The 23,520-nt window shown below is 40.2% G+C and overlaps 1 protein-coding gene across 1 annotated transcript; it reads left to right on the forward strand.

Moving 5' to 3' along the window:
• Positions 1–39: 39 nt before the first annotated feature.
• Positions 40–23,083, forward strand: LOC311106442 (activator of 90 kDa heat shock protein ATPase homolog 1-like). The gene is made up of 9 exons (XM_084148777.1): positions 40–471; positions 16,220–16,410; positions 16,694–16,776; positions 17,353–17,470; positions 17,584–17,681; positions 18,172–18,297; positions 19,267–19,368; positions 19,473–19,524; positions 22,560–23,083. Exons 1-9 carry the CDS (start codon positions 392–394, stop codon positions 22,730–22,732), a joined length of 1,023 nt encoding a protein of 340 aa, XP_084004903.1. The 5' UTR covers positions 40–391; the 3' UTR covers positions 22,733–23,083.
• The last annotated feature ends 437 nt before the right edge of the window (positions 23,084–23,520 follow it).

Here is a 23,520-nt window from a genome sequence, read left to right on the forward strand (position 1 = left end):
AGAATAAAAATATCCTTGATGTTTAACGATATATGCGTCACTTCCGTCTGTAGCTGTATACCGCCTAGTCACAACCTTCAAATGGCAATGGCGAAAGCGCCTTGCATTTCTAAACGACTTTTCTAGAAAAACCAGGGTCATAAAACCAAGAAGCACACCGTCGCTCAGGAATATAGTTACGGCCATAACGCGATTTTAGATAATAGACAACCTATTTACTTTATCGGTTTAGCTAGCTAACGTTTGCTAGCTAATCATCACGTTTCTTCCTCTCGGTTGCCGGCATTTGCGATTCAGTTAGCTAGCTAGTTAGCCAGCTTTGGGGAATCAATTGAATAGCTTGTTTGATAGTAACTACTGTTGCTAACATTAGCTAGCCACCACTGTCGTCATGGCTAAATGGGGAGAAGGGGATCCACGCTGGATCGTGGAGGAGAGAGCTGATGCAACAAACGTCAACAACTGGCATTGGTGAGTAACGTTAGCCTAGTTGAAGAAAGCACACTGTCTTTCAAGATCCAGTTGGAAAGGCCTGCTCACTGACAAGCCATAATCAGACCACGGGTGGAGTCTGGAAGATGGCGGCGAGTGCAGACAGGATTTTATCTTGCTCCGAGTAACCTTAACTTGTATCTCTCTCAAACGTACTTAAATGTAACAACCCGGTTTATAGTAAACACAACAGAGAACAACGCTCAATTGACCGCTAATTTTATCTGAAACTTGAAAAAATGGAAGAAAAAAAATTGCGAAAGCGCAAAGGAAGTAGAAGCAGTTGCTAGCTGACCACTCATACACCTGAGAGAAACCGCCACCTGACTCCTCAGAATAAGAAATGGAGGAATCTGGACATTCGGTTGATTGAGAAACTCCAGCCAATAGTCATGCACCCAAAAAGACACAAAGAATTGTCTTTGCGCGAACTCCAGGTCAACATAATCGATTAAATCAAATGTTATTTGTCACATACACGTGTTTAGCAGATGTTATAGTGGGTGTAGCGAAATGCTTGTGCTTCTAGCTCCGACAGTGCAGTAATATCTAACAAGTAATATCTAACAATTTCACAACATATACCTAATACACACAAAACTAGTAAGGAATGGAATTTAAGAAAATATACATATATGGACAAGCAATGACAGAGCGGCACGGACTAAGATACGGTAGAATATTATAGAATATAATGCAGTATATACATATGAGATGAGTAGTGCAGATATGTAAACATTTATTAAAGTGACTAGTGTTCCATTTCTTAAAGTGGCCAGTGATTTCAATAGGCAGCAGCAGCCTCTAATGTGATGGCTATTTAACAGTCTGATGGCCTTGAGATAGAAGCTGTTTTTCCATTCTCTTGGTCCCAGCTTTGATGCAACTGTACTGACCTCGCCTTCTGGATGATAGCGGGGTGAACAGGCAGTGGCTCGGGTGGTTGATGTCCTTGATGATCTTTTTGGCCTTCCTGTGACATCGGGTGCTGTAGGTGTCTTGGAGGGCGGGTAGTTTGCCTCTGATAATGCGTTTGGCAGACCACACCATCCTCTGGAGAGCCCTGGGTTTTAGGTGGAGTCTGGAATGCTGTCACTGCAAAGATAAACGAAAGAGCCGATGGTCTGGATAAAATTATACGCGAAAACACATAAAAAATCATTGACCTCGAGACCTCTGAATCATGTATAGAAGAGCTTAAACATGCAAACACTGCACAGGAGAAGACCATCGCCGACATGCAAGAGCGCTTGTCGGAAGCTACGGCTTTACGGTGTCCCAGAGGACCAGGGTGAGAATGTGAAGCGCATAGTAAGTGACATCTAACCGTGTGGCTTCGGACTTCCCCAAAGGATATATGGCTGTGGATGTCGCTCATCGTATTGGGAAGAAGCAAGATGCCATCGGCAGCTGCTCGATCATTCACTACAATCAAGAATTGACTTGTGGGTGATAACCTCTAGTCTTGAGCCCAACACTGTAGAGGTAGAAATACTGCCTGCAGTCCTGACGGATCATAAAGTCATATGGCTGACTGTGAGAGTGTGCAGTAATGATGATAAGAAATACTCTGGAGGTTATTGGAAATTGAATAACTCATTGTTATTGCATGATAAAATTTTTTTTATTAAGAATAACATTTCTGTTTACTGGAATTTAGCTACCTCTAATGCAGAATATGGGAAATATTGGGAACTGCTGAAATGTAAAATCCGCTCAGCCTGTATTACTTACGGGAAATGGCATGCTTTAAGAAGATGTGAGGTAGTTGAGCTCTCTAAGACAATTGCTGAAATCACAGAGATTGAGCATCTTGATCTTAATGAAAAAGCTAAATTGAATGATTTACAGAATCAACTAGATACATTTTATGAGGAAAAGTCTAGAGGAGCCTTCATAAGATCCAGAAAACAATGGCTTGAAAAAGGTGAAAAGAACAGATACTTTTTTAATTTGGAAAAGAGGAGAGAGGAACTCAACACACTTCGGAAACTTAAGATTAATGGGGTAACCTCTGAGGATAGAGAGTTATAAGACTTTACCATTTAAGTTTTATGAGAATCTTTACTCCTTAGATAAGTTTGAGTGATTCTAAGGATCTCCTTGATTCTATAGAGAATGTTAACTATTTTAGTGAAGAATTCAATCGGTCTTGTTGTGAAGATTTATCCGTTAAGGACATCCAATATGGGGTTGCTCAATTAAAAAATAACAAGTCTCCAGGTTGTGATGGATTAACCTCTGAATTTTACAAAACCTTCTCTAAGAAATAGCACAATTCTTACTTGAAACCTTTTAGAGGCTATAAAGAAGGGATAACTACCTGCCTCTCTGAAACAAGGGGTTATTACTCTTATACCTAAACCACAAAAGGATCTCTTAATTATTGATAATTGGCGTCCAATCGCACTCCTAAATAACGACTACAAAATTATAGCCTCAATCTTTGTGAAAAGGTTAAAGTCGTGCTTGAATGATCTGATTGAATGTCAATCAGGGTTTATGAAAGGGCGCCATATATCTAATAATCTGAGGCTGGTGTTAGATTTGAGTATTGTGATCTATTGGATGACTCCCCTGTTATTTTATTTTTTGATTTTCAGAAAGCATTTGATACCGTAAGTCACAATTTAAACTTTGATTGCTTTAAGCATTTGAAGTATGGTAATCTGTTGTTGTTGATGCTATTATAACTCTGTATAATGGTAGCAATAGCTGTATCAAACTGTAATGGAACATCCTCAAGGTTTAACATTTACAAAGGAATATGACATGGTTGTCCAATCTCACCTTTTTTATTTTTGTTAGTTTCTCAAACCTTATGCTCATTAGTTTATCAAAGTAAATTTGACGGCATTACATTCCAGGCCAGAGAGATCAAGATATCCCAACTGGCGGATGACACCTCACTTTTTTGAAAAATGTGTCACAAGCTAGATTGGCATTGGCTGTTCTGAAGCAGTTCTCCAAAATCTCAGGTTTGGTATTAAATCTTTCCAAATGTGAGATGTTTGTTCTGAAAGGAACTGTCAATCCAGCAGATTGTAACATCTCTAAAAAAGATACTGTAACCTACCTTGGTGTAAAGATCACTAAAAATCTTATGGCTGTGAATTATCTTAATGTGAATCCTGTAACTGATTCTATCAAATAAAATTTCCTCATGGTTTGGGAGGGATTTAAGTCTTCAAGGGAGGGTGCTTTTATCCAAAACTGAGGGGTCATCTCGTGCATCCAATCTTTTTTCATCTATTGACATTCCCAAATCCACTTGCTGTACCTTAGATAGACTATTGTACAACTTCATATGGAAAAAAAAGCCACATAAGATAAAAAGAGATGTTGTCACCAACAGGGTTTGTGATGGCGGTGTAAATGTATTAGACTTCACTCTCTTTAATCAGATATAAAAAATCAACTGGGTTAAAAGGTACTTAAAAAATCCTCAGTTTCTGGAATATTATACCTCATTTTGTTTTTCAGAAGCTCAGAGGGCTTAATTATTTACTGCAATGTCCCAATATTGTGGGTAAATGTCCTGTGAAATTGGCGGCTTTTCACAAGCAGGCTTTAATGTGCTGGGCTTTGCTGTATAAACAACTTTTCACCTCTATAAATGTTTTATATGGAATAATGGGTCGATATTACATAGAAACAAGATGTTATTTTACTGTAACTGGTTCTCGAAAAACATTGTCCTTGTCAGCCAATTAGTTAGTATTAGTGGGAATCTATTTACACGGAGAGAATTTATGGAAAGATAAAACTTTGAGGTTTCAAGCAAGGAATATGACACTGTTATAAAAGCTATACCTAGTGGGATAAAATCTTTACTTCAGAATAATGCATATTTTGGAACATCTCCTATTGTAAGCGATATCCAAGTGCATGGCATAGGTTTACTAGATAAGAAATTCAATAATCGTTTAAGGGACATTTTCTACAGGAATTCTATTCCTTCTCCTATATTTTATTGGGCTTCATCGTTTGATGTAAACTGACGCCGTGCTTGGGTCACTCCACACACATTTATGGTGACCAGTAAAGCAAAGGAGATCTCCTTTAATATTATCAGTAGATTCTACCCGTGTAATAGCCTGATTTCTGAATATATACCTGATGTTACTAGTGAATGCAATTTGTGAACTAGAATTTGAATCTATTGAACACTTATTTTGTAATTGTTTACATAGTGAGGTGTTCTGGACTGATGTACAACTATATCTTGGCAACAAAATGCATACAACCATTGAAATATATGTTTGACATATTTACTACACTGATTCCACAATTGAATGTCAGTATGTCATAAATCTCTTTATTTTATTAGGAAAACTTTTCATACACAAATCAAAATTAATGAAGAAAAAGCCACTTGTTTTTTGGGATCAGATTTGGAAAACTCTATCATTAAAACGTATACAAAACAACATAAAAAAAAATTATTCGTTACATTTTTAAATTCGTTGATTTGATATAATGTGGATTTGTATTATAATTTTTTCTCTTATTTCTTTGTGTAATCCCTCTGGCTGTTAGTTTTTTTGTGTTTTACATGTTACTGTTTTAATAAATATCTAAATAATAATAATCAGACCAAGGCAAGGGGCCAGGGTTCCGGAAGTAGAAGCACGGTTTAGACTGCTCTTACAGTTTTGCTTCGGTAATGCACTGCAGATTAAATCACGCCCGGCCCAGAAAGACAATATCCGTAGACTGCCACATAGAGAAGTCAGAGTTGAAAACTCCTAATAAGACACTTTAGTCATCACCTTTGTGCATAAAACAGCCATTGAATTATTCAAATTGTTGCTGAGGCCAATTTTGTTTTTCCGTCACTCACAGCCAAAGATATTAACATGTTATATTCATCCAATATCTGTCATGATTTTGGATGACGTAATGTCTTTGCTGCTCCCTATGTGCACTGAGTGCTGGTGTGCGTGTGATGTTGGTCCATTTAACCAGACCCCCAGTGTCTGGACTGGAGCGTGAAGTCACGTTGCTTTGCAGCAGCAGAGCTCTTAGCGGTGCCAAAATGCCAGGTCTGCCCGAGGAAGCCTATGCAAATTACGATCGCCAGAACTGCCAAACGAAAACATTTTAGACGCCCGTTTTGACTCTAAAATGTGTTTATTATGATCAAGTTCGATCCCCACAGTGAATTATTTTAAAGTTTGCTACAAATCCAGATATTTAATTAAATAGTGATCCATTCTGAGGACTACAGTTGTCGTCATACAGGACCACATGCTGACAGACCTATCACGGGCCTATGAGAAGGCTCGCGCCCTCATGCCATAGACATTAAAGTTGACTCTCTCAGGCAGAATGAAAAAGACTACATCGACCATGATCCTTTGCTAGTTACGGCCACTTACACCATGATCCTTAGTGATTATAATTTTTTGGGTGCCATTCAGCCCATTTAGCAATATGGCACGCTTCATATTCAAATACTTCCGGCTTCATGCGCCGCCGCCTTTGTCTGTGGGTTTTATGGCGAACTACATCCAAAAGTTGTATTGCCGCCACCAACTGGACGGTTTGAAACCCCCCAAAAAAGAATAACATGCTTAATAAGGTTCGGACCCTTTTTAAATTTTCGCCTAAAATAACATACCCAAATCTAACTGCCTGTAGCTCAGGACCTGAAGCAAGGATATGCATATTCTTGATACCATTTGAAAGGAAACACTTTGAAGTTTGTGGAAATGTGAAATTAATGTAGGAGAATATAAAACATTAGATCTGGTGAAAGATAATACAAACAAAAAAACATGCGTTTTCTATTTTTGTTTTGTTATATCTTTGAAATGCAAGAGAAAGGCCACAACATAATATTGCAGGTTAGGCACAATTTAGTGTGTGTGTGCAAAGTTTGATCCAGTGAAGCGTTGCAATACTGGACTATTTTCTATCAAGTCTGCCCATATGTGCCGAATTGGTCAATTGATACATTTTCAAGTACATAACTATAGAGAACATACACAAATGATATGGTAATACAAAATCTGAGTTTACACACTCCCAGGAATGTCATACATGATGGATCATTAGCTTATACACAAACTTTTACTCATCTAGATGGCCGGGCGGGGTGGGTGTGGAGCCAGAGACGGCAGGGATTCAAACTGTAGAACCCAGTTCCTACATTTTAATATAAAAATTGATTTTATTAAACAAAACTATGATACATTTCATCCCTGGGACCCTTAGGATGACAAATCAGAGCAAGATTACTGAATGTAAGTACATTATTTACCTTCAAAGGTGAATGTATCAAACCAGTTGCCTTGATACGTTTTGTTGTTGTTGTGCACTCTCCTCAAACAATAACATGGTATTCAGAATTTAAGCTTTCTGCCCATATAAGACATGTCTATGTCCTGGAAAGTTTGCTGTTACTTACAACAGTCATGCTAATCACATTAGCGCACGTTCGCTCAACTGTCCCGTATACGGGACACCGATCCCGTGGAGGTTAATAGTGATTCTAACAATCCACCCACAAAAAATAATAATTGTGCATTGCCAAAACAAACTTCTTCCTTCTTTTAGTTCTCCATATCTCCCTTCTCCGGCTCTAGGACCTGAGAAGGTGGTATGGCTTTTGCTAATATTCCATGTAACTCCTTTGCTGTGAAATCTTTCAGCCCCAGGAACCGCTCCGCTGCAATCACAATGATTTCAATCTTCCTAGATCTTTTCTCCACCTTTCTCACCATTGCGATAAAGGCCACAAAGTCCACCTTTTTAACCATTAAAATGTCAGGATCCTCTTGGTGTAAGACAACCCCATGCAGTAAAGTCATATCCACTACCATGGACTCTTCCGGTGCAACATTCAAACCCTGAACCATTTTCATAGCTTGATATATTTTCCACATCTTGTATATCTCGGCTTCTCCCTTCTGCAAATACTTTCTACGTGACAAAAAGCTTTACAATGTTCACACTGCATTCTTGGGATAAATGCTCGAACTCTGTAGTTAATATACCCTAACCACACTTCATTAGGGAGAGACTCCATTTCAAAAAACAAAATAACAGATAAACTCTTCACTTTTCCCCCATTCACCACTAAATTCATCTGACGTGCTTCAACTCCAGGAATATTTTTCATCTCTTCCAAATCAACTTCCAACGAAACGCCAGATATAACCCCCTTAAGGGGTGCCCTGTTCCGAAGCGACACACACTTCAAACGTATCAAATTAAGACACAACGCACATTCCTTCTGATCCGCAGAATCAAAAAAATCTAAACAAGCCTGCCTCTCGTGATCCTCACATCCTTCACTTTACCCAGCACTCTCTCCACCAGTTTGGATAACTCAAATGGTTTCTTCAAGATTGGTACTCTGCTCAGCTGCTCCTTATTAATAAACCATACTCCTATTAGATACGAAGGGTCATTCTCATCACTGTACCCTACTTTGCTCCGTTTTCCATTCTTTTGAACAATTCTCCTTGATTCTACCGCCATTGTATTCAAATTCCACTTCATCATCCGCTTCAGCCATCTTCCGTGAAGCTCCAGATTCCAATCTGTTTCTTGTATTGAAGAAAACCGCTCTCTTCATGCGCCATCGGGAGTTTTCCATAGGAATACATGGATGACGTCAGCGCTATCTACTGCTTTTAATGTCTATGGAATAAAGTGTATGCAACCCGGATATAGACGGTCCATGAATCGGCGTATGCGAACGACAGTAGATTATTCTGTATAGCATTAGTGGAAACCAAAACTTGTCAGGGCAGGTCTGCCAGTTTTGACTAGCAAAGTTACTTTTCGTGGCAGGTTAGGAAAAGGGTTAGGGTTAGCAAAAATGCTAAAATTGTCCCTGATGCGACTCAAAGGTATCTAGCTACAACCAGGCCTGCCCTGAGAACACTAATGCGATGCTGTGTACCTTAAACAACTGTCGGACATCTTGGACACAGTCTCCAGTTCTTATTATACCTCAGTAGTTCATACTTAGCCAAGTACCTCAACTCCCCGAGTCGCTATGGAGTCAATACTTAAAACATTTACATTCTTAAACCCTTGCCATGTACTAGTGCTGCCCAAAAAATGTATATGTTTATGTTCTGTTTTTAAATATATTGACCGGCCAATATTCATAATAGTTAAGCGCAAAAATGTGGTAAATAACTACACTGAACAAAAAACATAAATGTAACATGCAACAATTTCAAAGATTTAGACTTACTTCAATTGACTGGTTTCCTTATATGAACTGTAAGTTCATTAGGCCCTAATCAATGGATTGCACATATCTGGGCAGTGGCTCAGACAATCAGAATGAGTTTTTCCCTACTAAAGGGCTTTATTACAGACAAATGTTCATCAGCTGTCCAGGTGGCTGGTCTCAGACGATCCCGCAGGTGAAGAAGCCGGATGTGGAGGTCCTGGGCTGGTGTGGTTACGCGTGTTTGTGATGCCGGTTGGACTACGATGATACGAGCGCTTATTTCAAAAAGTGCTCCGTAGGCCAAGCCACCAGTGGGCAGAGCTAGGCATGTTGCACTCGGACACGTTTTAATACGGAGAAAAGCCTCATTTTACGCAACGGGTCTGCCGTGGTTCTGTGTAGCCAGTTATGCGAATATATTTCAGACCAGTGTATTGCAGTTAATTTCCTCTGACTTAATAAGTAAAATATCTGAGTAGTAGGCCTGAAATAGGGAAACAACAACGATTCCCAGACAGTTCGCAATAGAACATACCAGAGGGGGGGGGCCATCATTTACAACCTAAATTATTGGGATCATCTGGTTACCACCAGTGTTTAAAAGACATTATAAATACAAATAGAGAGAATTAAATGGCGTTTTTCTTTGAAAAGATGAGCCTGGCTGAGAATAGAACATTCCGTTTTCTGAGTGTGACGTGTTTACCGGAAAAGTCCTTAAAGGGATAATCCACCCCCACAAATAGAAATCATGAAACTCCTGTAAATTTGGTGAAAGACTATGTTCTGTCAGTGGGTAAAATAACAATTTTCACCATGATTTAACTTCTAAGTGTTCCGTCTGTGAAATCAGGAAATCGTGTAGGAATGCGTCATAGCTATTAGAACTGTCCCCGACCCAAAAAATCTTGGTTGACCGAAAGTCGTCTGTTCTTTCGACCAATCGATTGCTAGAAGAAGAAAAAAGTGTATTTTCCCATATAGACACACCATATGTGTTTTTAATAAAATAAACTATGTGCATTGGCCTTGTCTGATGCTTTAAACTTACAGTTTGATGCCTCGAGGGTGCCAGAGATCTAGATAACCAGAAGAAGAAAAACCTTAACCTGACCCAACTATTCTCCTCCAGCTCCTGCTGGCTTTCGCAGATTCTGCCATTGCTCTCCTGAAGTTGCCGGTAATAGGCTACACGAGGAGTTGGGAAACTTTCTCATGTGAAATGCCAATTTATCTTACCATTTCTACCGATCTGCGTGCCAGTTATGGCATTCATATGCACATTTTCGTGAAACAGTTTAATATAATTTATAACGTCTTCATATCTCAATCATTGTAATGTGGTTAATCAAAATTCTATCCAAATGAAAATGATACAAACCTATAAAGTAACTTCCATTGCCAACTATGTAAAAATAGCCTACATAAAGCCAACAAATAAAAACATTGCAGGTAGAAAATATGCTGATTTAAAAAAAAAAAAACTTTAAAAAAAATACAGATCCTGTAAATCACATTGGCTACACATGAACTTGCAATGAACTTGAAACATTGTATAAAATATTCTGGGCCCTCAGTTTCCAGCGCCAGTGAGCTTGGGACAGACACAGCTGTAGGCTATTTTTTACAAGGGATAAGAAGCAGTGCTTGACTTGGGCAGGAGCTCACCGGAGCTGAGTACCAGCACCTCAAACTTTCTACTGCTTGAGCTCCTGTTCCTCTTATATAATATTAGCTCAAAAGTATTGTGGAGCTCCTGCACCTAAAATATGAACAGTACCAGCACCCAAAATGAGTACCGGAACCTTTTTCAGTCCAAGTCAAGCACTGATAAGAAGCCTATTTTATGACGTTTCCACTGGATCAGAGCGTGACATTTTTCCCTTTCACGCTGAGTGGTTATTGAAAGGGAGAGAGCTGGAAAGATTTGAACTATTGTAATTCTCAAAGGATGTAAAATCAGACTTTGTTTGCTTGCTGTTTTGAGGTGAAGAAAACATTACTTTGAGAAGCTCCACAGGTTATTAGTGGTGGTGCGTTAAGCCAATCAGAAATACTATCAGATCTCCAAATGGGCACATGTATATGCCTACATTTGCGCGCAGGCTAGGTAGCCTATAGGCGTACTTCTATGCATGCGCGTCCTTACTCAACATTGACAGGAGTGCTCCAAACAAAAGACAATGACTAAATTGACCGAACTCGTAAATGGAATTAAATAAACCAAAACTTGTTTCTCACAAGTGTAGCATAGGTTGTGCACTCTGCAAACAACGTGTCCACTCCGACAATGAGAACAGGAAGACTGGAATAATATTGAATGCATTAAAATAAATGTAGATTAGTAGTACATTTTATAATGGTAAATGTACTACTGGTGGTATATGTAATGGGGAATTGATATACACTAACAATCAAACGCAAACAATTCACATAATGAAGTTATGAAACTATGAATGTGCACACATTGGTGGGAGAGCGCATTCTGGAGAGTGAAGTGCATCTGGGCGCATGGTCAATCCGATGTCTGCATTGGCCATGCAACATTTACGGTGGTATGGCCTCAGCAGAAGTCAGGGCATTCATACTTCTTGGGCTTCGCGGAGCAGTGCAGAGCTGTTGTCAAGGAAGTGAGTTTGTTTATACAGGATGTAACGCCCCCACCTACCGTCAACCAATCATGTCTATACAGTGCCCCCCTCATTGTTACAAAATTTGGGAGGCGCATGGCGATGTGGTACAGAGCTTGGTTTTGCTTCTGCATGCCTCTGGAATTGCGTCACACCCTCCATATGGAGCCTCCGACCACATTTTCGAATCAAGCATATATTGGCTTTTAGTCTAGGCCTCCCAATGGATTAGTTCACTGAGGTGGGCACATATATTATTTTATTTATTAGTGCATTTGGAAAGTTCTACATTTTGTTACGTTACAGCCTTATTCTAAAATGGATTAATTTGTTTTTTTCCCTCATCAATTTACACACAATACCCCATAATGACTAAGCAAAAACAGGTTTTTAGACATTTTTGCAAATGTATTTATAAAAAAAAACACTGAAATATCACATTTACATAACTATTCAGACCCTTTACTCAGTACTTTGTTAAACACCTTTGGCAGCGATTACAGCCTCGAGTCTTCGGTATGATGCTACAAGCTTGGAACACCTGTATTTGGGGAGTTTCTCCCATTCTTTTCTGCAGATCCTCTCAAGCTCTGTCAGGTTGGATGGGGAGTGTTGCTGCACAGCTATTTTCAGGTCTCTCCAGAGATGTTAAATCGGGTTCAAGTCCGGGCTCTGGCTGGGCCACTCCAAAGACATTCAGAGACTTGTCCCGAAGCCACTCCTGCGTTTTCTTGGCTGTGTGCTTAGGGTCGTTGTCCTGTTGGAAGGTGAACCTTCGCCCCAGTCAGGTCCTGAGCGCTCTGGAGCAGGTTATCATCAAGGATCTCTCTTTACTTTGCTCCGTTCATCTTTCCTTCGATCCTGACTAGTCTCCCAGTCCCTGCCGCTGAAAAACATCCCCACAGCATGATGCTGCCACCACCATGCTTCACCGTAGGGATGGTGCCAGGTTTCCTCCAGTTGTGACGCTTGGCATTCAGGCCAAAGAGTTCAATCTTGGTTTCATCAGACCAAAGAATCTTGTTTCTCATGGTCTGAGAGGCCTTTAGGTGCCTTTTGGCAAACTCAAAGCGGGCTGTCATGTTCCTTTTACTGAGGAGTGGCTTCCGTCTGGCCACTCTACTGTAAAGGCCTGATTGGTGAAGTGATGCATAGATGGTTGTCTTTCTGGAAGGTTCTCCCATCTCCACAGAGGAACTCTGGAGCTCTGTCAGAGTGACCATTGGGTTCTTGGTAACCTCCCCTGACCAAGGCCCTTCTCCCCCGATTGCTCAGTTTGGCCGGGCGGCCAGCTCTAGGAAGTCTTGGTGGTTCCAAACTTCTTCCATTTAAGAATGATGGAGGCCACATTGTTCTTGGGGACCTTCAGTGCTGCATAAATGTTTTGGTACCCTTCCCCAGATCTGTGTATTGACACAATCCTGTCACGGAGCTCTATGGACAATTCCTTCGATGTCATGGCTTGGTTTTTGCTCTGACATGCACTGTCAACTGTGGGACCTTTTATATAGATGTGTGTGCCTTTCCAAATCATGTCCAATCAATTGAATTTCCCCAGGTGGACTCCAATCAAGTTGTAGAAACATCAAGGATGATCAATGGAGACAGGATGCACCTGAGCTCAATTTTGAGTCTCATAGCAAAGGGTCTGAATACTAATGTAAATAAGATAATTCTGTTTTGAATTTTTTATAAATCTACAAAAATCTTGACCTGTTCGCTTTGTCATTATGGGGGTATTTTGTGTAGATTGAGATTTTTAAATCTTAACTTAAAAAGTTAAGGGGTCTCAATGCTTTCTGAATGCACTAGAATACAGAATGTCTAGAATTCAGTATATACATATAAAGGAGGTAAATGTTATGTTAACATTATTAAAGTGACAACTATGTACACTGGGCAAAGCAGTCTCTAAGGTACAGGGTGGTAATCGGCTAGTAACAGTGACTAAGGCGGAGGTCGGCTAGTGGTGACTTTTTAACAGTCTGATGGCCTGGAGATGGAAGCTGTTTATCAGTCTCTTGGTCCCAGCTTTGATGCACTCGTACTGTCTCCTCCTTCTAGATGATAGCGGGGTGAGAAGGCCGTGGTTCGGGTGGATGAGGTCCTTGATGATCTTCTTGGCCTACCTGTTACTCCGGGTGCTGTAGATGTCCTGGAGGGCAGGCAGTGTGCCCCCGATGATGCATTGGGCTGGCCGCACCACCCTCTGGAGACCCCTGCAGTTGTGCAGACTGTGCAATTGCAGACTGTGCAATTGCTGTACCAGTCGGTGATGCATCCCGACAGGATGCTCTCAATGGTGCATCTGTAGAAGTTTGTGAGTGTCTTAGAGGCAAAGCCACATTTATTCAGCCTCCTACACCACTCTGTGTGAGGGGACCATTTCAGGTCGTCAGTCATGTACACGCTGAGGAACTTGGAAGCTTTTCACCCTCTCCACTGTGGCCCAGACCATAGTACACCACATGCACTGGGGGTAGAGAATAATCAGTCTCTCCAACACACACACAACCTTTTTGACCTCGCTGTGGTACTGTAGGCTTACATACGTTACTTCTCTGAGAAATACTATAGCAGTAAATGAATGACATTCACTGCTCTAAACCTGTCTCCAATATAATCGCATTAGCTTACACAGACCCACCGTGGACCTTTGACAAATAAATGTGTGAAAAAGTGTCCTGTGGTCTGTTTTGTGAACGAGCTCAATGTATTCAGAACACTGGTGGTAACGAGATGATCCCAATAATTTAGGTAGTAAACGATGGTATGTTCTATTGCGAACTGGGGCTCGTTGTTTCCCTGTTTACTACTCAAAGATATTTTACTTATTAAATCAAAGACTAAATTAACTGTAATACACTGGTCTGAAATACAGTGCCTTCAAAGTATTCATACCCCTTGATTTATTCCACATTTTGTTGTGTTACAGCCTGAATTCAAAATGTGTTTTCCACTCATCTACACACAATACCCCATAATGTCTAAGTGAAAACATGGTTTTAGAAATGTTTGCAGATTTATTGAAAAACAGAAATAGCTAATTGACATAAGTATTCACACCCCTTAGTCAATACATTTACGTCATTTAGCAGATGCTCTTATCCAGAGCGACTTACAAATTGCAATACTTTGTAGAAGCACCTTTTGCAGCGATTAAAGCGGAGAGTCTTTCTGGGTAAGTCTCGAAGAGCTTTCCACACCTGGATTGTGCAACATTTGCCCCTTTATTTTTTATTTTATTCTTCAAGCTCTGTCAAATTGGTTGTTGATCATTGCTAGCCAGCCATTTTCAAGTCTTGGCAGAGATTTTCAAGTAGATTTAAGTCAAAACTGTAACTTGGCCTCTCAGGAACATTCACTGTCTTCTTGGTAAGCAACTCCAGTATAGATTTGGCCTTGTGTTTTAGGTTATTGTCCTGCTGAAAGGTGAATTCATCTCCCAGTGTCTGGTAGAAAAGACTGAAGCAGGTTTTCCACATTTTGCCTGTGCTTTTTCTTCTCCTGGAAACTCTCTAGTGCTTAACGATTACAAGCATACACATAACATGATGCAGCCACCACTATGCTTGAAAATATGGAAAGTGGTACTCCGTAATGTGTTGTATTGGATTTGCCCCAAACATAACACTTTGTATTCAGGTCAAAAAGTTAATTGCTTTGCCACATTTCTTGTAGTATTACTTTAGTGCCTTGTTGCAAACAGGATGCATGTTTTGAAATTAATATTTTTTATTGTGTACAGGCTTCCTTTTCACTCTGTCAATTAGGTTAGTATTGTGGAGTAACTACAATGTTGATCCTTCCTCAGTTTTCTCCTATCACAGCCATAAACTTTAACTGTTTTAAAATCACCATTGGCCTCATGGTGAAATCCCTGAGCGGTTTCCTTCCTCTCCGGTAGCTGAGTTAGGAAGGACGCCTGTATCTTTGTAGTGACTCTGTGTATTGATACACCATCCAAAGTGTAATTAATAACTTCACCATGCTCAAAGGGATATTCAATGTCTGTTAAACATTGTATTTTTTTTATCTACCAGTAGGTCCCCTTTTCTTTGCGAGGCATTGGAGAACCTCCCTGGTCTTTGTCGTTGAATCTGTGTTTGAAATGTACTGCTCGACTGCGGGACCTTACAATTATCTGTATGTGTGTGGTACAGAGATGAGGTAGTCATTCAAAAGTAATGTTTAACTCTATTGCATACAGAGTGAGTCCATGCACTTTAGTATGTGACTTGTTAAGCACATTTTTACTCCTGAACTTATTTAGGCTTGCCATAAAAATAATTGAATACTTATTGAGTTAAGACATTTCAGCTCTTCATTTTTTATTAATTAGTAAAAATGTAGGAATAAATAATTCTACTTTGGCATTATGGGGTATTGTGTATAGGCCAGTGACAAAGCATTTCAATTTAATCCATTTTAATTTCAGGCTGTAGCCCAACAAAATGTGGAAAAGGTCAAGGGGTGTGAATTCTTTCTGAAGGCAATGTTTATTATTATTATAATATAAACCCAATTGAACTAACTATATTTCTGAAGGAAAGATTCACTTGCCTAAGAATATGTTATTATAACAGCTTACCTTCTTTTGAGTCCATCTAGGGCAATGCACACACTGCTACAATGGAGCTGTGCTGGCATGGTGCCAGCAACACCTGGGTTGTGAGTTTGATACCCTCACGGGCCAGATACTGAACATGTCACTGTGCCAATGTTGACAGCTAAATTACCATATTATCTCAGTTTTACTAGTTCCTTACATAAGGCACTAAATATAAGAAAGGTCTGAAACAGGGAAATCCTCCAATAACAAATGCTTGTTTCTGTTATGGTGTGTGCCACAATGAACACAACCTAGTTGAATATATGAATGCATTGTGTGTCCCTACAGGACGGAGCGTGATGTGACAGGCTGGTCGACAGACAAGCTGAAGGAGCTCCTGTTGGGGCTGTGCGTGGAGGGCCCTGAGGGGCGCTGCGAGGTCACCGACGTCCCGAAGCTGGACGGCGAGGCGTCCATCAACAACCGCAAGGGGAAGCTCATCTACTTCTATGAGTGGAACGTCAAGGCGACGTGGACCGGTGAGTGCAGCAGACACACACACACCATTCCGTATGGAACTCATGTTGAACATATAGTAAGGTGTTTTCTGCTGAATGTATCATACATTTTGATTGAAACACAGAGGGTTTTGAGCCAAACTAAGAGCAGCGTAGCACTCGTTTCCATGGTGATGAGATTGTAGCTATATTCTCCAGTATACAAAGACCCTGTGGTTCAGTGAGAAGTGGGTGGGTTGTCATAGTATCTCTCTTCAAAGTAGGCTTCGTGACATCACCTGCTCTTTCTATCTCTCTCCCTCAGGAACATCAAAAACCGGAATCAAGTACAAAGGGAACATTGAAGTTCCCAACCTCTCCGATGAAAATGACATGGACGACCTAGATGTAGGTTATGACAGAATGCCATTCAGGATCATGTTCTTTCAGGCTAATCGACAGCTGTTGGTTGTAATGTTATTTACTCTTAAAAATAGTTACGTTTATTTCTTTCCAACTTTATTTATAGATTTTCAGATATGAGAAAAGAGAGACATTGAAAACAGTACAACATCCCTAGTCCCTTATCCCATCCATCCATCCATCCATCCCTCCCACCCACCCCACCAAGGCTTCATACAAGGACATCACAAAGAAGTAAATAAAATTAAAATAGACAATAAAAATAAACAATGATGGAAACAAAAACTAAACATACAAGAAATTGTAATGACAGTAATTGGCAATGGCAACATCACTGCTGACACTAAGAATGCTGGGTGTAATGCGGGCTTCCAACTGTAGCACCAACAACACCATTCTCCAAAAGTAGCACCAACAACATCTAGTCTATATCAGTGCCCCCTGACCCTGGTCCCGGGGGCCCAAAGGGAGTTAAGTTAATTTATTTGCATTACTTTTATATGGGTAGAACAACTAACAACAATCTGTATAATCTTTGCTCTCTTTTTTTTCTGGGCACAGATCAGTGTGTCTCTTTGCAAGGATGAACCCAATACACCTCTCACCGAACTCATGAGGAAGGAGGGAGCGAAGAAAGTGCGAGCTGCCCTGGGGAGCTACGTTGGCCACCTGAAATCAGGTGAGGCCTTTATTCAAATCTATTTAACCCTATTGCCTGTTCATAGCGATATTTCTATAGGCGCTAGTTCAGCTTGATACTGATTTGAAATTGAACTTTTACGATGATTGCAGAGTTCACTCAGGGCATGATCCTGCCCACGGTGAATGGGGCGGCGAGCAAGCCACAGCCATCGCAGACACAGACAAAGGTCAAAGTTGACAAAACCCAGGTGGGTGGTAGTTGCCTTCTTACCTTATGCCCTGATTCTCTACCTTTTCTCTTCCGTCATGGATTTAACAATGGTGGGAACTTCCAGCTAATGTTTACGTCAATCCAATACAAACAAATGAAGAATTGGGACGCAACCAAAGAACCAATGTATCAAGGGGGTAATGGTTAAAACCTTACTAGCAATAACAGTGTAAGGAATGATCCATACATGTTGTGTTCAAAAATAGTCCAATTAGCAAAACAAATTAAGAAATTAGAGAATACTTTTTTTTTATCTGCAGAAATAACTGTGAAGTTTAAGTTCATGGAGCATCCCCACCCGCCCTTCATACAATGTAAAGCACCACATGAATCCATTCCATAATTAATTTACTTAACTTCCAAGTTTTGGATATCAAGTATTCAAGCTTATCGAGCATTACTTGAGCTTCACCTAAGTTACAAATACTGGGACTTAATGATCATGGTTGTCTGTTGTATGTCCCCAGATTGGTCCCTCTGCTTCCGCTCCACCATCCAGCACAGGGGTCAAGATTTCAACCTGCAAGTTTAGTCTCAAGGAGACCTTCCTCACCTCACCTAACGAGCTGTACAGAACTTTCATCAACCAGAACGTGAGTGGTCAAGTAGTCCTTTCCTTGTGTCCTTTCCTCGAACATCACTGATCGGGTCAGACATGACAGTTGGAAGTAATACACTACATGACCAAAATATACTCCAGGCGTATATTCATTACGTTGATTCTATTTTGCAAAATGTTTTGCAACAGAAACCGTTTACTCCAAACAAAAACATTTGTAACGAAAACGAGAGTTTCTCCGTTTCGTTCCATTTGCTCTGTTTGCTTCAGTTTTGGTTCTTAAACGGTTTCCCTTGCCAGACGTAATGAATACACCCCAGTTCTTTCCCCAGTCACTGAGGAAGTAGGAAAGGATGCCATTTTAGAGTATTGAAACAACCATAGTTTGGCAATGGGGAGATGCAGAGATGCTTTACTGCAGTGTTTCCCAAACTTGGTCCTTGGGACCCCAAGGGGTGCATGTTTTGGTTTTTGCCCTAACACTTCACAGCTGATTCAAATGATCAAAGCTTGATGATTAGTTGATTATTTGAATCAGCTGTGTAGTGCTAGGGCAAAAACCAAAACGTGCACCAAGTTTGGGAAACCCTCCTTACTGCTTCACCCATGTCATTAACATGCCCAGTTGCCCTAATAGTGTAGTTAGAGAGAGTAAGAATATAATTGAGTGCATGTGCTAGTTTGCCTTCAAAAGAAAGCGTTTTACCAAGGTTTTGAGATCATTTTCACCAGTGCAAATGTTTTTGATTCACTCTTATATCCCATGTTGGATTTTACTGTTGCTTTCAATAGGGAACGAGGAGCAACCTCAATGAACTAGACTAGACATTAACTCTGTGTAGATTACTTCCGGTTCAGAAATGTTGCCTATTATAAGATAATGTCCACCTACTTTTCAATTGGTGGCCCATAACGCTTTTTGAATCATGACTACAATTGGCTGAGGGCTTGTAGGAATCATTGCTGATTTGACTCTACTCTGGTCTCCTCTCTGGTAATGCAGATGGTCCAGGCGTTCACCCATGCTGCAGCTGTGGTTGACGGAGAAAAAGGAGGGAAGTTTCAGCTGCTAGAGGGAAGTGTCAACGGAGAGTTTACAGAGCTGGTGAGGACACGTGTCTGCTTGAGATCATACTTGTTATCTGTCAATCATAACCCATTGTGGAAGAATGTCCAAAACTAACTGTAGTCTTTGTTTATACTTCTTAGGTCCCAGATGAGAAGATTGTTATGAAGTGGAGGTTCAAGACATGGCCATGTGGTAGGTTTCCCCACCTTGCCCAGTGGTGCTCTATTGATTTGCGTGTTCTGCTTTTAACCTCAGCAACTTTCAATGACCATTTCATTTCAGCATGTCTATACAGGTCATCTCTACAACACTAACTGCTTTCTCAACTAGCTCCTGGGGATAGACAGAGTATGCAGGCTTTTGTTTCATCCTAGAACTATACGTGACATTGAGCAAACTGGAAACCGCATTTCCTGAGGCCGCATTTGTTGTAGTTGAGGACTTTATCAAAGGAAATCTGAGGAGAATTCTCCCGAAATTCCACCAACACATCTCCTGTGTTACATGTGGAGAGAGGACGCTTGATTGTTGTTGTTCTCCCTTCCGAGACGGCTCTGAATCTCTGGATTAACTATCTGTTAGCTACATTTGGTAATAAATAAATTTGCTAAATGTCTTTAAATTGACAAGTCTGTGAACTGTCTTGTGCAAGTTTTAAATTGACACAATACCTATTAGCAAAGATGCCAGCTTGAGATGATGTGCAGGATCTTGCAGGGATTTGTAGTCTTGTGTGATGTCTACTTTGATGCTAATTAGCATTTTCGAATCTAAGAGTAAATAGAGCCGAAAATACTCTGCCTAGGTCAGCATCCCGGAGTCGCCTCTTCATTGTTGACGTTGAGACTGGTGTTTTGCGGGTACTATTTAATGAAGCTGCCAGTTGAGGACCTGTGAGGCGCATGTTTCTCAAACTAGACACTAATGTATTTGTCCTCTTGCTCAGTTGTGCACCGGGGCCTCCCACTCCTCTTTCTATTCTGGTTAGAGCCAGTTTGCGCTGTTCTGTGACGGGAGTAGTACACAGCGTTGTACGAGATCTTCAGTTTCTTGGCAATTTCTCGCATGGAATAGCCTTCATTTCTCAGAACAAGAATAGACTGAGTTTCAGAAGAAAGTTATTTGTTTCTGGCCATTTTGATTCCGTAATCGAACCCACAATTGCTGATGCTCCAGATACTCAACTAGTCTCAAGAAGGCCAGTTTTTTTGCTTCTTTAATCAGCACAACAGTTTTCAGCTGTGCTAACATAATTGCAGAAGGGTTTCCTAATGATCAATTAGCCTTTTTAAAATTATAAACTTGGATTAGCAAACACAACGTGCCATTGGAACACAGGACTGATGGTTGCTGATAATGAGCCTCTGTACGCCTATGTAGATATTCCATTACAAATCTGCAGTTTCCAGCTACAATAGCCATTTACAACATTAACAATGTCTACACTGTATTTCTGATCAATTTGATGTCATTTTAATGGACAAAAAAAATATTTTCTTTAAAAAACAAGGACATTTCTAAGTGACCCCAAACTTTCGAACGGTAGTGTATATTTTTAAGTTTAGTCACATTTCTCAATTTACACTATGTCAGCTGAGCAGCCTGACTTGTTATCCACCGTTTTCCCCCACAATTTCTTTGAACCATACCATTTTTAAATTCATCATCAATCCAGGGTGCTCTAAAACTTCTCACAGTTTCTTAACAGGTATATGCTTGTCAACAATTGGGAAGAATAATTTTACAAATATTCCAAATTCTGCATCTTGTTTCTCCTCCTTATACACATCAGACCAACATTTATTTTTACACTGAACTAAGATATAAACGCAACATGCAACAATTTCAAAGATTTTACTGAGTTAAAGTTCACAGAAGGAATTCAGTCAATTTAAATAAATTAATGAGGCCTTAATCTATGGATTTCACATGACTGGGAATACAGATATGCATCTGTTGGTCAAAGATCACTTAAAAAAGAATCCTGTACAGAATAAAACATTTTGCAATAAGGCACACATAAGGTAATTAACTTTATGTCCTGAATACAAAGTGTTATGTTTGGGGCAAATCCAACATATCACATCACTGAGTACCACTTTGTATTTTCAAGCATGGTGGTGGCTCCATCATGTTATGGGTATGCTTGTCATCAGCAAATACTTTTTTTGGGGGGGGGGGATAAAAAGAAACGGAATAAAGCTAAGCACCGCCGAAAACCTGGTTCAGTCTGCTTTCCAACAGACTGGGACCCAAATTCACCTTTCAGCAGGACAATAACCTAAAACACAAGGCCAAATATACACTTGAGTTGCTTACCAAGATGACGTGATATATCTACTTTGGATTGTAAATTGGACTCGTTCTGACTGCTTGATTTCTTGTTTAGATTTTTAGATTATTTGTTTTGTATTTGCTAGACATTCTACCACAGAACACTGAGATATTTCACTGGATGTATAAATGTGAAGCATTCGGTTGGCATTTCCACTCACTACCAAATATGGTAGTGCGAGGAAGCCCACCTTGAGGCAGTGGGAAAAGATGGAACGAGATGGATTTTGGCCACATTCTGCAAATATTCTCATCAATTAAACATTTGATCTCAGTACAGTTTTCTGTTCCCAAAACTAGAATCTGTTATGAACAGAGTGGACTACGTTTTGTAGACTTTACCCTTTGCAAACAAATAAAAAATATTGAGCTGTTTAGAAGGGGTAGAAAGACAAATTGAGTTATTGCACACGTGCACTTCAGAATAGGCATTCCCTAACAGAAATATGCAGATGTGTACTAGAACTCGCCAATAGAATATCGCTAGCGCTTGCTTGGCTCTGCCCACCTCTTTGCTTGTTCTGCCCACTGACTAATTTCTTCCAATTGGAAACGACAAGCTGTGGTGTGTCTTGGTTTAGTTATAAACATATTTGATTCTACTGCACTGTTTGAGCTAGTAACATAACCAGTTCGTTGCATCTGCTATAGCACCTGCAAATCTGTGTACACAACCAATAAACTTTGATTTGAACATACCTGATTAAACTAATCACGGGCGTGATGATTAGTTGGATCCTGTGTGTTGAAACTGGGCAGGAACAAAAGCTTGCATACCCTGTTGGGACCCCATGACTGGACTTGAGAAACCCTGGATAGTAACATAAAGTATTGGATATAATATTGTTTTCGCAACAAATTATGCTAAAACGTTCCCCTTTTCCCTCTTCCAGAGCACTATGCGACTATCACTCTAAACATGAAGGATCGGGGCAATGAGACGGAGCTGAAGCTGGAATGTAAAGATGTCCCGACAGGAGAGGAGGATAGGACGAAGGAGGGTTGGAAGAGATACTACTTTGAAGCCATCAAACAGACTTTTGGATTCGGGGCCCGACTCTACTGAGATTGACTCTTCTAAATGATGTACAAAAATTAAAAGAGAACCTGATTATTTAATGTGAATGAATACTCTCTTTGGCACTGTCTCTTGTAGCACCAGCCCTACTGTGTGTGTAGAAAAACGGTGCCTTTTCCACTTGGAAGACTGGCTGTCTTGTGTAAGGGTCAGTGGTTCAAGGCTTCCTTTAATATCTGCTTACCTCACTGTGTCTACGCAAAGGAGATGTAGAAACAATCACTCGAACTACAGTATATTTACATCCAGACAGTATTTGGAATTAACGATTAGCATTCTCAATATCCAATTCTGCACATTTGAAGTGTGTCTTGCTGAAATAAATGCAATTTTTACTGAGTTATGTCTTGTGGGTTTAATGACGACTGATTGTGCAAGACTACTGGTTAGTGGCTACCCGATGTTTCTCTGGAAAAAAGGTTGCTCACGCTTGATATTCTTAGTGATTTGACAGTATGAACATGTATGCACTCACTAACTGTAAGCGTCTGCTAAATGACGTAAATGTAAATAAAGACATCCAAACAAATTGTATTTACATTAAATATGGACAGCAAGAGGTACATGTACATTTATCTACGAAAGGTTTTGCATCAATAATTAATGTAGGAGTTAAACTAACACATCCAGAAGACCGTTCTTTGGATACGCTCATACAAGATCAAATATCGATGGATAGATAGATTTCAATATATTATCCCAAGGGGATAATATAGCCTACTATACCCATTCATTATGCAGGTAGCCTAGCGGTGAAGAGCATTGGGCTAGTAATG

The sequence above is a fragment of the Coregonus lavaretus genome (assembly GCF_964263955.1).
Source record: "Coregonus lavaretus genome assembly, chromosome: 31".
In the NCBI taxonomy this organism is placed as follows: domain Eukaryota; kingdom Metazoa; phylum Chordata; class Actinopteri; order Salmoniformes; family Salmonidae; genus Coregonus; species Coregonus lavaretus.